We start from the raw sequence: 13,294 nt of genomic DNA on the forward strand, positions 1-13,294 counted from the left end.
CGAGTCATATCTTCAGTTTGTTTACATCGCCCGGACGGCAGCTGACTCCTCCCCTCGCGAATAGAAGTTGTTTAATTGAGGGACTAGAGAAAAGAAGAATAACATGCTGTACTCACTGCTTAACTGCGTTTCTAGATCACGCTCATTTCGGGGAAATTTACATGCAGTGTGAAGATACGAGCATAATAAAGATCGCTAGCATTAGCATGCTAACACAACAATACACCGCGAGTTGTTTTGGTTTCATGCTGGTGCTCAAGGGCGACATCTGCTGGATCAAAAAATTGCATATAAAGCCTTTAACACAGGGCAACAATGGAGGACATCTAACAATTTGTGTTCTTTCTACTTGGCATGTTGCTGTTTATCCCAAGAGGTGCTACACGCTGACATTAGGTGCAAAAAACACCTTAAATCCATGGGATATTTAAACATTATTACCACTGTTGCATGGGAAGTGAAGATTCTTTCCACCAATCAGCAGACTGTCTATCTCCACCCTTTAGAGTCGTATCAGTACACTTGGGACCCCAACAGAAGGGCAGCAAAACCGGTACGGATCGGTTATTTTGGTACAATTCCCAACTTTTGAGGGTGGAAACGCAAATAAATGTGTACCATACTGAACCGAACTGAACAAGACCACTTGGTGGAAACAACGCTTTACTTTCTTAGCAAACTGAAAATGATTTTCAGAGCTATAATGACAGCACATTTTCTTAATTAGCGATAATCTCTCATCATGATTGTTAGTCCAGCAGCCTCTCACAGTCAAGTCACTTCATTGCTGCACTCTAGTTAAGAAAAAGCAATGTTCTGCAGCCTTTTTTTTTTTTGTATAGAAAATTGCTGTTGAGTGACACAATAATGAGAAAAATTTCAGCCAAGCCCTGCGACTGTGACAGGTACCTGATTACTGTGCTCTGAGTGGGGACGTCAGAGAAGGCATCCAGGTCGGCCAAGCCTAGGCTGGATGCACTGCTGGTTCCATTCCTGTTAACCAACAAAAAACAGGAGACAGTGTCACCCACATGTTGTCTCAAGACGCTCGACATGATCATTGATGTGTGAAGGGAACAATAACCAGGCGCAGCGATGCAGGTCATGTTGTTCATTAGCTGGTGATTAACAAAGAAATAGCAGCTGCAGCAGAATCAGCGGCTCAAGGTGGGAGAGCTGAGGATTTTTGTCCAGCAGCAAGCCTGTCTGAGTATGAAGATGAGCAGAATTAGAGGTAGTTTAGGCAGGGGGTGGACAGGCAGGGCTGGCAGCCATACCCATGTGTCACAATAACGGGGGAATGAGGTGAGGTTAAAGTAAGCAGGTAGATGGAAAGGTTGCAAAGAGCAGCGAGTGTTGTGTTGGGATGCAGACAACTACCCCTGCAATATATTAAAACAAGTGTCGTACATCATTACCTTCCAGCTTCCAATATAAACTCTAATCAGTACTTTTAGAAATAAACATTTTAATATTCAGTTTACAATCTGTACTGTGGTGTTAGAGAATTTGCTCTATTATATTGGTATGTTCTGGTAATTACTTTTTAAGGCAGTCAAAACAAGACCCTTTCTGCTGTTAGCCTATTTCAACTAGAAAGCACAGAGTAATTACTCAAGGTGGGCTAGTTAATTTAAAACAGGTGGAGTAGTTGGCTGGAGGTAAACTGATGAAGCAATGGATGGAATAGCTAAAATTTCAACCTAGAAGCTTTTATACAATTAAAGGAGGCAGGTAGTTGTGTGTTGTGTGGTGCAGGCATGGTGTGATCCTGTATGCAAGCTATGGAGAGGCCTTTGTGGACAGAGCACTCTGCCATTAACCACCTTAGCAGGTGTGGGTACTGTAGCTGTGGGGGGGGGGGGGGGGGGGGGGGGGGGGGGGGATTGGCATTGGCACTGGAGAGCACAAGTGTCAGCAGCAATGGGCCAATGAGAGTGGGGTGAGGGTGGGAGTAGCAGCGTTTGCAGCAGCATTAAGGAGCAATGGTTACTGACCCCTCGCTCAGGTGGATAAAACTACTGGTCTCCTCATGTGGGTCATCTTCTGGGGTTATATGGGACCAGCTCCCCATGCTCTCTTCACTGCTAGCACTCATAGAACGCTTGTCCCTCTTCACTACTGCAGCCATCACCACAGCGGGCTTGTCCCTTTCACTGCTGGGGAGAGCAAACCGCAAGAATGGTGGGAATGACCATTGACTAGTTCTTCACAATGACTGCAGCTATATGTAGGCCATTTTTTGCAGCTATGTAGGCCACTTGTTCAATCATGTTCCTCTGCACTTGGTGGCATCAGCTAGGCACAAGTTCAAACGTAGCCTAGTCTGAACATCATTTCTAATTTATGTACTACAAAAAATGTAGGTGTTGCACCAGCTGAGATATTTCAAATTAAATCATAAATTACAACTTCAAACTTAAACCCAGCTTGTAGTTGGTGTAAAGTCCTCTGTGGTGTATTGTTTTGAAAGGTGGAATAACTTGGAGGGACGATGAGGAGTAGATGGTTTTACCGACTGTTTGGCGTCAGCAGTGCCTTCTCTGCGATACATTACCTCCCTTAGAAATCACTGGCTGTAGATTAAGCTGATTAGAGCGTGTTCATTTCATTATCTTTACTGCAAGCAAACTGCATTCCTAAAGGGAAATGGATCCAACCAGTGATTTTTTTTTAGGAAATGAATCAAATGAGGTCTTAATCAGATGATTGAGGCCTGCCATCCTTGACAAGTCCAGAGGGAAATCATGTTTTATTGACTAGGCCTGTGATTGAGTTCCACTCTTACACAGGGGGCTAAAAGAAGGTTAAAGGAAGCCTGTCTAGTGAGTCTCTTGTGGTTTTGGAGCTTTTCAGCTGTTTTACTCTGATTCTCTTTTGAACAAGTCTTATTTTGAGGACCTAAAATTCTTCAAAAAACTTTTTTGAGAACAAGATGCATCTGTTTCCCACATTCAGATATTCAATTTTCACTTTGTTCTTCTTACCTCCCTTTCAAATGAATCTTTCCACTTGTGAATTTTCAGCTGGCTCATCTGTATCCACACTGAGTCACACTATGAACTGCTCCTGTCTTCATTACCCTTAAAATATCTGCTAAAAGGTCTTCTGGGAGTCTACTCATGTTTTTTCCCCTTATAGGCCACACATATTTCTTTGAGTCTTTACAATGTAGTCGATCCTACTAAGCCCTTGTTTTGCTAAAATGTAAATCTTTGTTGAATAAGACATGTCATTCCTGGGACAAACCCTCTACCTCCAGTTGTGTCTGACAGACATCAAGTTGAACTCTTTGACACGGTGCTGCTACTGTCACCGCTATCCTCTAAATTGAGTTTTCCTTTTAATAATTCAGATAAAGGTTAAGACCATGTTCTCTGTTAAAGTTCTCTCCATTCTCTCCATTAATATCTTCCACATAGAAATGCAGAACCAGAAGGCAGGTAACACGATTTTAGTTTTCAGAAGCATTATTATTTGTTTATCTTAGTTGTCTCTCTCAACTCGAACTTCATGATTACTTCTTAAGTCGTTATAGTTGGATTGTAAATAATGAAAACGCATGAAAAAGAAATAGTTTAATACTAAGCTTGCTATATGAACAATCTCAAAAACTAGGCCGTCAAATCCAGAGGCCTTACAGTTGTCAGACATAATGTGTCCCAACAGTGGCCCTATGAAAAAAGAAAATGTTGCTGAAATAATATTGATTTGACCATCAACTGATCTTTTACACTTCTAGGATAATGTAAGAAAGATGCTGCATATTGTGCTGCTAAAGCCTTGTTTGAGCCATGCCATCCAGGCAGACTGTGTGGCTGCTCTAATCTGTTAACAAATAGGCTTCCAAAATGAAAGCAAGAAGTTCCAAACGGCAAAAAACCTCTCCAGGCCATCATTTTCCCAGCTGTAAGACCTATCATTTCTATAAACAATGAGAAGGACTACATGCATAATGACACTCATATCTTAGTTGTGTCAGTGTCATATGAAATATAACTTTCCTGTGGTTTTTCTGTGTAAGCCACTTGTCAGTGCAGCTTGCACCAATTGAGGTGAGTTGAATCGTCTCAACAGATAAAATATGGAGCCAACTAAAGATTTCTGCATACGAGGTACTTTTTTTGCTATTAGCAAAAACCTAGCCAAACATTAAAAAATAAATGCTAAAATAGAGTGAATGAATCTTCTGTGAGCCAACACTCTTTGATCAAACATTAAAAGTACATTTGTATATTGCCATTTGTGTGTCATGCGTGTCAAAAAATTTAAATATTTTCCTTTAATAAATTTAATTTTTCACTGTAACTCTTTTATACAATATGATAAACCTGTGGCTGGGATTTAAAAAAACATATGCATAAAAGAGGGATCTAACCATCACATACAGTAGAAAGGCCTTAATCAGTGTAATACCTGCTGCTGTTGGCTTTAGCTCTCTCTCGCTTGATAGCTGACGTGTCTTCGGCTGTATCCTGCGGCCCCCCTCCTGTCCTTTCAGAGTTTACAAGAGCATCCTCATCCCTCTGATCTCCCTCAATGTGGATCAATGGCACATCTCTGGGACCCCTCAGGCGTGGTGCACCGCTGTCACTGGTGGTGGACCCTATTCCAGCCCCAGTTTTCTCCTGGCTTGTCCTACTCCACCCACAACCCAGATGGGATTGTTTGAACCCTCTTCTTCTCTCACCAACAGGCATATGTGGCTGTGGAAGTGACCCACATGTTCCCCCGGCTACATCTTGCAGCCCCCCCAGAGCAGACTTACCAATATCTACAATGTCTGCAGCAAGGCGATTGGCAAACTGCTGCACGTGGGGCTGGCAGTCACCTGCTGCCTCCATGTCAATACTGTCCTCTGGATCGACAATGATCTTGTTCTTTCTCATCAACGACTCAATAGAGCTTGACCAGGTCTCATGAATCAGCATGTCAGTAATCTGGTCAGACTTGCCCCTTTGATAGAGGCAGGAGTCTGACTTACAAAGTCCAGTGGCCGACACCGAATTGGTGGGGAAGATATTCAGTGTGTCTCCATGCACATTGCGGGCAAATCCATCAAACGAATTGGCTTTAATGGGTGAGTTGACAGTTAGTCTTGAGTCTGAGGAGCGCCGGTCTGGTACAGAGGACTGTCTTATACAAAATGGTGTTCTAGCAGAAGGGGGGAACAGGCTGTTGCTCCATTCTTTTGTCTTTGCAATCCCATACTCCCTGTTTTCCTTGTCCATGTCCCGAAGCATAAACCTATAGAATTCCTCTGTGATGCTCTCTGTGCTGGACTGTTTGGAAAGACAGGATGAAGTGCGGACATTAAGATGACCATTTTTCTTTGATGCAGCCTGTTGCACGGCTGCAGACAGAATAGAGCTTGCATTTTTCCCTGCATAATAGTCCAGCAGCAGGTCAAAGCCCCTACCCTCGGACTCCATCTGGTTAACCATGAAACGTGAAAACTCATCTGTGATACTCTCACAGCTGGACTGCTTAGAGATTGAGCTACCACGGCTCAAGTTCTGACCTAACCGATTGCCGAGGCCAAGAGTGTTGGATGTGCCGGAGGGGTCTGCATCTTCTTCTGGAATGCTCTCGTAACTAGATGCCTTCCCTCTACTCCACCTCTCACACTGCAACCTGCTGCGTGGTTGGCCTGTTTTGGAGGTATCTACCACATTTAGCTCAGGGCAATTCATGATCCTGGCAGTGACTTCTGAGGCAAAGAGTGCAAATGGATCCTGTAGTTCTTCTGGATTTACTGATTCATCCACCACCCTGTTCACCAGCCGCTCCATCAGCTCAGGTTGCTCCTCAGTTTTCCTCTTGATCTCGCTGAGACGAGGTGCCCTATGTTTCTTAGAGGAAGCATTGCCACTTGGACCTTCTTTTCTTCTGAGCACCGAACGGCAAGCAGGTAACAAGTAGGCTTCTGGCCCTTCAGCAGATGCCCCTTTTAGAGCACAGAACCAGGGTTGTTTCCCTGTCGAGTTCTCCAGGCAGATTGCTGCTAATTCTGTAGCCATAGACACCACAGTAGCAGCCAAATCATCGGCATAGCATGTAATAGGTGTCCTGGACTCTGAGTCCATTCTAAAATAGAGCAGGGAACTGCAAGAGTTGAGGGAGGATTGGGGTGTGAGTGAGGCCCGTCTGCTGTCACTGCTTGTTCCAAGTCTTCCTCTCTTCTCTGTGCTATGAGATGGTATTTCACTCCAAGTTTCCCTATTTGCACCACTGCTCTGTTGGATCTGATTGTGGTCAGAGAAGTCCCTGCTAGGCAAAGAGGTGGATTTATACATACTTTGTCTGCATGTTGACTGATGCTGTTGATCTTTTCTGTTTGTTGTGGAGGAAGATGCCATGAAATCATCTTCCTCAAGCATACATTTCTCCTCACGCCTCAGAACCATGCTCAGCTTATCAGTGTCATGAAGAACGCTGCTGTTGCTGTCTCTATTGGGGGACTGGCTACGGCCAACTAGGTACTGTAATTGACTTAAGGGGTCTTTGCTCTCTTTGCTGATAGCAAGCTCCCTAGCACAAGTACTACCCTCTTGTGCCTCAAATGACCCCTGGTCACATTTAGAGATGTGACTGATTTTCTTCTGTGTCAGACAAAGGATATCGAATAGCAAACTGTTTACACTGTCCTGCAGGAAAACTTGGAGTTTTGGTGCATCTTTTCCAGTCCCCTCGAGTTCTTTTTTCTTTTTTGCTTTCTCTAAAGCATGCTTGAAAAGGCTGTCTGCCACCTCGTTTATTAGGTCATCTACCTCCCTTTCATCCATGTAGGACTTTTTAGGACAAGTAATTCCATCTACTATCTTGTTATGGGTGGCCTCCAGCAGTTGGGCTACACTCCTGTAACCTTGCGACTGAGTCAGCACCTCAGCTGCTTCCCTGTGTAAGACTTCAGCAATATTTGCACGAAACACTTCAACGCTGGTTCCTTCTGCCACACTGCAGTGCAACGTGATGGCCGTAGAGGCTTCTGCAGCAGACATCAGACCACTGGATGCTGTATAGACTTCAACAGAATCCGCATCAGAATCACAGAGCCCCCCTGACTCCTCTGTCAACTCCACTGCTGCTACTGCACCAGCCACCTGAGCCATGCCGCACATTGCTGAGGAGAAGGAGTAGTCGGTTCTCTCGTCTGGTTCCTGCACCTCCTCATCTACGTCCTCCTCTATGTCTTCCTCTGAAGCTGCTTCCATTGTTAGCTTTTCAGTGAGCTGTGGGGTAGTTATGGTGCCAATGACACTGGCAGCACAAGCCAAAGCCACCTCCACATGTTTTGATGGGTGCACTCCATTGTGGTTAGAAATATGGGCCTGTGTCTCATTCTCTGGAACTTCTCTGGCTTTGGCAGTGATACCCTGATCGTGCACATGAGACAACTGGTTCTCTTGCCATTCCACAGCCCCGTCAGAACTATCTGGGCTTTGAACTATAACAATCTTGGGGAGTTCAAAAGAGCAGGTGCGCTGTTGGGAAGGTTGTTTGGTCTTAGAGAGGCTTGTGGTGTTGGAAGGGTGGTTAGAGAGGGACACACTGACAGCAGCCTCAGAGACAAAGGAGGCTTCCTCTTGAGAGAGGCGTATGAAGGCATCTTGTAAAACAGACTCAGCCAGATTGCTGGCATAGTGACCAGCTGATTCCTTAGTATAAAGGCTTGCTTGCTGATGCCCTTCTCTTTTCAACTCTGCATTGTCCCTGTTCTGATGATTGGCCAGCTGTCCCCTCTGACATGCAAGTCTGACGCAGTGCTTCTGTGCAGCCTCTAGCAAGCTCTCAGCCAGGTCAACACTTTCTGGTTCTGTAAAGAGACGGGGAACAAAGAGCAACACAGGGAAAGAAAAATGTCATCAAAAATTAAGAACTAGCTTAATCAGTTTCAAAAGCATCACAGCAATAGTAAAATATTACCCTCATTAACACTTCAATGAATAATGGAGCTTGTTTATGTTTTGTGCAACCCATTGAATTTCCCATTGGACAAAATGCTAGTGAAATATTTCCATTATCATATTTCATTCATCATCAGGGTAACAAATTGACTATTTAAACACGGCTCCCCTGTGTCAAACATTGCCATTCACTACAGGAATCGTTCTGGGCTTGTAACACAACTGCCTTGATAATGTTGCCAGAAACACAGGAAGAAAGAAAGACTTTAATTCTACTCAATATGCTTAATTCATTTTATATACCTAAATATCTTTATAAGCTCAGAAATGCTGCTTTACGTTGTATCTGACTTGGCGATGAAATTTCTTTTTTCTGTTTAAAACTGAAATGTTCCTGTCTTCGTAAAGCTAAGCTATCACTTCCAATGTTATGCTCACTAGATTGACTCAGACATAGAGATGACCCAGTTATGCCTCAACACTACAACCATCGCTGTACCACCCACATAACAGCAGAAAGAACTACATTTGATCATCATATTGACCCAAGCAACAGTTGGCAGGGTTGCATATTGTTTTTTGGAATGGGGCTTTACATGTAGAAATTACAGTAACAAGGAACTGAAGAAACTATCCAAATAGATTAAGTTATGCTGACTATACACACACATAAAAACATGTAAAAACAAAAAACTTTGGTCAAGATAACGAGATTCACCATTTCTGAAGCTGTCATCCTCGCTGTCATCACCAAGGTGTTCTGAAGCTGTCTGGAAGTCTTCTTCTATGGATGAGATGGAGCGATTAGTATCATCATCGACCCGCTGCAGCGGTGCTTGGCTCTGCTGAAACTGACGCTCCTTCCCCCACTGCAGACCAATCAGGAACTTGTTGATATCAAAAATAATGTTGCTGGGTTGGTTGGAGTATCTCAATCCTGAGCACTGAACCAGGCACACTCCTGTACTTCTCTGCTTGCCAACCTAAATGGAACATGTACAGATACCTATTATGCATATGCACACACAAAAAAACATTTCATGCGCACATACAAAATACACAGCAATAATGCAGAAACACTGAGAGGATAACAACTCAACCAGTATGTGTGAACACTTTTAAACCTGTCTCACTGAGTGTTTTCAGCTCTCATACATATATTTCTTTATTCCTTACATATACACTATTAACTTATTGGACCAGTTCATGCAAGTTTAATTATCAGTGCAGGCTGTGTATTGATTCTAATAGTGGCTTTTTCAATGTTGCATTAAGTAAGAGTCAACACATTTTGAGAGGATCAATGACTAGTGAAGGGCTATATAAATAAACTTGACTTGACTATAGTGTAAAGTTCAGCTTTGTCAATTGTTTAACTTGCCCTGCCACATCATTTGCCTTTGGGGAATCCTCACAGCCATGACGCCATGGATTAAACACTGTGTAGTGCAAGATATTTTAATTTTGTATTTTATTTTAACAGTAAATGATTGGCTTAATTTCAAAATTATCATTGGAATAAATAAACATGGTAGAACGTCAAAGCAAATAACAACATTAGGGCAATGCATCCCTACTTTACAAGATGAGCTGACCCAAATCTCTATAGGCTTAGATATGATTTAGGAACATTTCATTTAAATATAGAACACTTTGGTTTTATTGGATTCAGTACAATATGATCTGCTCCGATATGATCAAAATTAAAAAAATATATGTTTTTACTTTTGGAACTGAGAACAAATGAAAGACAAATGTATCATTTAAATTAAAAAAATAATTGTGTTCTTTTAGTCCAAGAGACAAAACACTATGCCTAAAGTACAAACAAACATTCGGACATGATGACTGTGAACCACAGTCTTAATCATATTGGGCCTTTGTAATATAGCAGTGAGTAAGGTCTTTTACCTGTTTTTTGTGAAGAGTCTTGAGATAACGTGTTATGAATTGGTGCTATACAAATAAAGATTGATTGAATGATTTATCACACACCCATGGCCAGGTGTATGACTTAAACCTTTGGTTGGGGGAGGACTTATGACTTATTACTAACAGACATCTCAGCTCATCTGTACCTTATGGGCTCTGCAGGCTGAACCAATAGTTTAAAAACAAGTATTGGATTTCTAAAAAGCACAAATTGAAGCCAATTTAAAGAGATTGAAAAGCACAATAACAGAACTCTTCAGCATTGCTCGGATGGCAGAGCAATTGCTGTTATGAAGAAATAATGACAAGCCATGTTTTTCTCAGTAATTAGGAGTGCTATATTCTCAATTACTAACGTGGGTTTGTCTGACGCGTGTTTATTTGCCTCAGGAGACGAGGGGAGGTTTGTAAATCCTACAGTGGATTTCTTTTCTAGCACAAAAAGTTCAAATCTAATCACACAAAATTGTGGTACAAAAGAACAGCTTGCACTCGCTGCCTCACACTCCGGGCCAGTTCATTCAAAGGCAGAAAAGCCTTGCAAGGTTTAGAGGACATCACTGCAAACTCACCTGAGAGGGGGAGTGTGGGTGTGTTTGGCAAGAGTCTGATGCATCTAGGCCACCAAGCAGTAGGATCTCATTTTCTTTCGGCAGGTGGACAGTCAGTAATTCAACAAGCTTTGGCAGCTCTGGAGACACTGATGCCAATTTCTGCAGGAGACATGCCAAGCATAGGGACACAATGCTCAATGATTTAAAAAAAAAAGAGATTTTCTTTGGGTAACCTAAAAACTGAACATGTGTTCTCTGTTGTTCCAATTGAGATACATGCAGACACAAAATCCTTTCTGTGAGAAGGCTTGAGCCACACAAAACGCTTTTTAACTGTTAATTACTGCCACTGCTGACGGCTAAATCTGCAAATAAACTAAACTAAAGCAAACAGCCATGTCTGGTAACCGATTTTGATGCAATGTTAAGTGAGTCAATGTTAATACATGAATACGGTGAAAAAAAGAGTTCATAGAGGGTGAAAAGTGGTCTGAAAGAAAGGGGGCTTGTAAAGTTGGAAAAGAATGGATGAGGATTGTGCTCACCTTAATGCTTTTCTCATCACGATAGTCCGTTTTCTGAGGGTCACGGTTTACAAAACAAATCTAAGAAAGACAAAAAAGGAAATGACAAAACATTAGGTTGGCAATATTTATTGGAATATATCCTAGCATGATAGCTGAGCAGGAGAGGAGCAAAAAGAGATCCAGATGTAACAGTGCTGAAACAGCGCAGGTACTCTAACGTCTACCAGAATGCCATTTCTTTGTCACCAATCCTGAAAACTCGACCGAGGAATAGCTTCACTATTAGCGACTCACCGTTTAAAACTAGAGCAGCTGTCTGTCGAGTCTGAATAAACACTGTATGACAATGTCTCATACTTGAGGCCTTTCTGAAAAATGATTTTCTTTCTGTCCCTGTCACTCTTTTTCTGCTTTTCACTTCCTCTATTTCCACTCCTTCTCTGTCACACTCTCTCTTCCTCCTCCTCTTCCCGTGTCATCCACCTTCGCCTTCGGCTGCAGGTGTAATGGAGTGCGATGGAGTCTACATGTCAGTGCAGTGAGTCTGGGACAGTCCACCGGCTGGCATTTTGAATCTACTGCACACAGCCTCAGATCTAAGTTGGCATGGCCGAGTTAGTCCTGTGTGGCTAACCGGATAAAGCTTGACACATACAGCATTTGGAGGTGAAGCAGCCATACTCAGTCTGTGCATGCATGTATAGGGTACTTTGTGTTGTTTTTTGTAGGAGCGATGTATTTCCATCTCACTCAGGAGTACATGGATTTAAAAAAAAAACATGTTAAAATCCTTGCATGCTTGTCTTCTCTAATCAAACCATGTCGTAATGTGAGCCACTGAGGCAGTTTCAGTCTTTTCAATTCAAAACATGCACAGGTGGGAACCTGCTCGCTCCTTTTTACATCTACCTGCTCCATATCTGCTCTGCCTGCTGCTATCTCCCCCTCTTCTCTCCTCTCTAGACATGCCAAAAATATATATCGTTACATTTAATCACATCTTGACACAAACTAGTGTTTGACATCATTTCCCTTCAGCGGCCTCAGTGCTTCTAAAAATACATTTTCCATGGTTTTCATCTTTTTTTTTCTCACTTTAGGTGTTGTATTCCACAGGATTTATTCTCAGTAAGTACCATCAAGGTAAAGAAGCCAACATTAACCATGCATATTCTTCTGTTTTTCTGCTTTTACTATCATGTTTTTTTCCTGACTGTTTTCTTGGTGCAGATTTTAAAAAATTAAACGAAAAGGTAAAAATAAATATGCCGAAGCAGTCAATAGTATATTTACATTTTGAAATAAGGCTGTTATTCTGCTACACTTTGCATAGTTTCCTTCCATTTGAAAACAGTGAAATGAGCTAACATGTCCTTCAGCTGAAGTGCTCATGTGAGCAGGCAAAGTTCCCCCTTAACCTCCAATCTGGTATCTTCCAGTCAAACATGATATTTTGAAACTATTAAGTCTAATGTGATTAAAAAAAGTGCCACATTGGACTGCAGTCAGACATTTAAAAAGGTTTTCCATTGTCATCCTGAAGCCCCACTGCCTTTGTAGACTGCTTCTGTTAACCTATAGAAACACTAGACCGACTCTTTTGTCCCCTTTTTCTTTAAATAACAGTGATTATATGCAATGGGATGAATAGTCTGTTCATTGCCTGACTGTTGTTCACATTAGTAAAGTGAGTGTGTATGTGGTTGACATTTAGCAGCTTTTGTATCAACAAAAAGCTCAAGTCCTCCTAACACAGAAAGCTGAGATTATCCTCCAGCATTTACCGAGCCAAGACAATGGCTGGATTTTGCCACTTGATGACCCTTGTTTGATAAAAAAAACATGGCCTTTAAATTCTGTTTTTAGACATCCAGTGGAGTATTATTGTATCCCTTGCTGACAACATGCATGGGATATTAACTTTGACTCTTTATCTGATAGCTTCTATAGCAACAGCATACAGAACAAATGCAGTTTTCAATGTCTGGCCATATCACGTCATGTTGGGCGGCTGTGGCTCATTGGTAGAGTCAGTCTTCTCTTAACCTGAAGGTTAAATGGTAAATGGTAAATGGACTTGAGCTCATATAGAGCTTTTCTAGTCTTCTGACTACTCAAAGCGCTTTTACATTGCATGTCACACCTACCCATTCACACACTGATGGCGGTGGTTGCTATGTAGTGATACTATCAGAAGTAACTAATCCCATTCATACGCAGCCGACGAAGCAGCAGGAACAATTCGGGATTAAGTGTCTTGCCCAAGGACACATGGGACATGTTGCTGCAGGAGCCTGGGGATCGAAACCCTCGACCTTCCGGTTCAGAGACGACGACTCTAACAACTGAGCCATAGCTGAGGTTAGAAGTTCAA

At 42.3% G+C, this 13,294-nt stretch overlaps 1 protein-coding gene across 3 annotated transcripts in view; it reads right to left on the bottom strand.

Annotated features, from left to right (window-relative positions):
- sphkap (SPHK1 interactor, AKAP domain containing) overlaps window positions 1-13,294 on the bottom strand; it is a 109,658-nt gene that overhangs the window by 2,600 nt on the left and 93,764 nt on the right. For 2 of the 3 annotated variants that reach the window (XM_065960678.1, XM_020641731.2), the window contains 6 exons: window positions 10,939-10,998; window positions 10,412-10,552; window positions 8,626-8,890; window positions 4,417-7,816; window positions 1,998-2,159; window positions 910-993 (listed from right to left, as the gene is read on the bottom strand). In XM_065960678.1, the coding sequence (XP_065816750.1) occupies window positions 910-993; window positions 1,998-2,159; window positions 4,417-7,816; window positions 8,626-8,890; window positions 10,412-10,552; window positions 10,939-10,998 (4,112 nt within the window). The remainder of the gene's footprint in view (window positions 1-909; window positions 994-1,997; window positions 2,160-4,416; window positions 7,817-8,625; window positions 8,891-10,411; window positions 10,553-10,938; window positions 10,999-13,294) is intronic. The other variant, XM_065960679.1, reaches the window with a different exon arrangement.

Source organism: Labrus bergylta, chromosome 11 (assembly GCF_963930695.1).
Source record: "Labrus bergylta chromosome 11, fLabBer1.1, whole genome shotgun sequence".
Classification (NCBI taxonomy): Eukaryota; Metazoa; Chordata; class Actinopteri; order Labriformes; family Labridae; genus Labrus; species Labrus bergylta.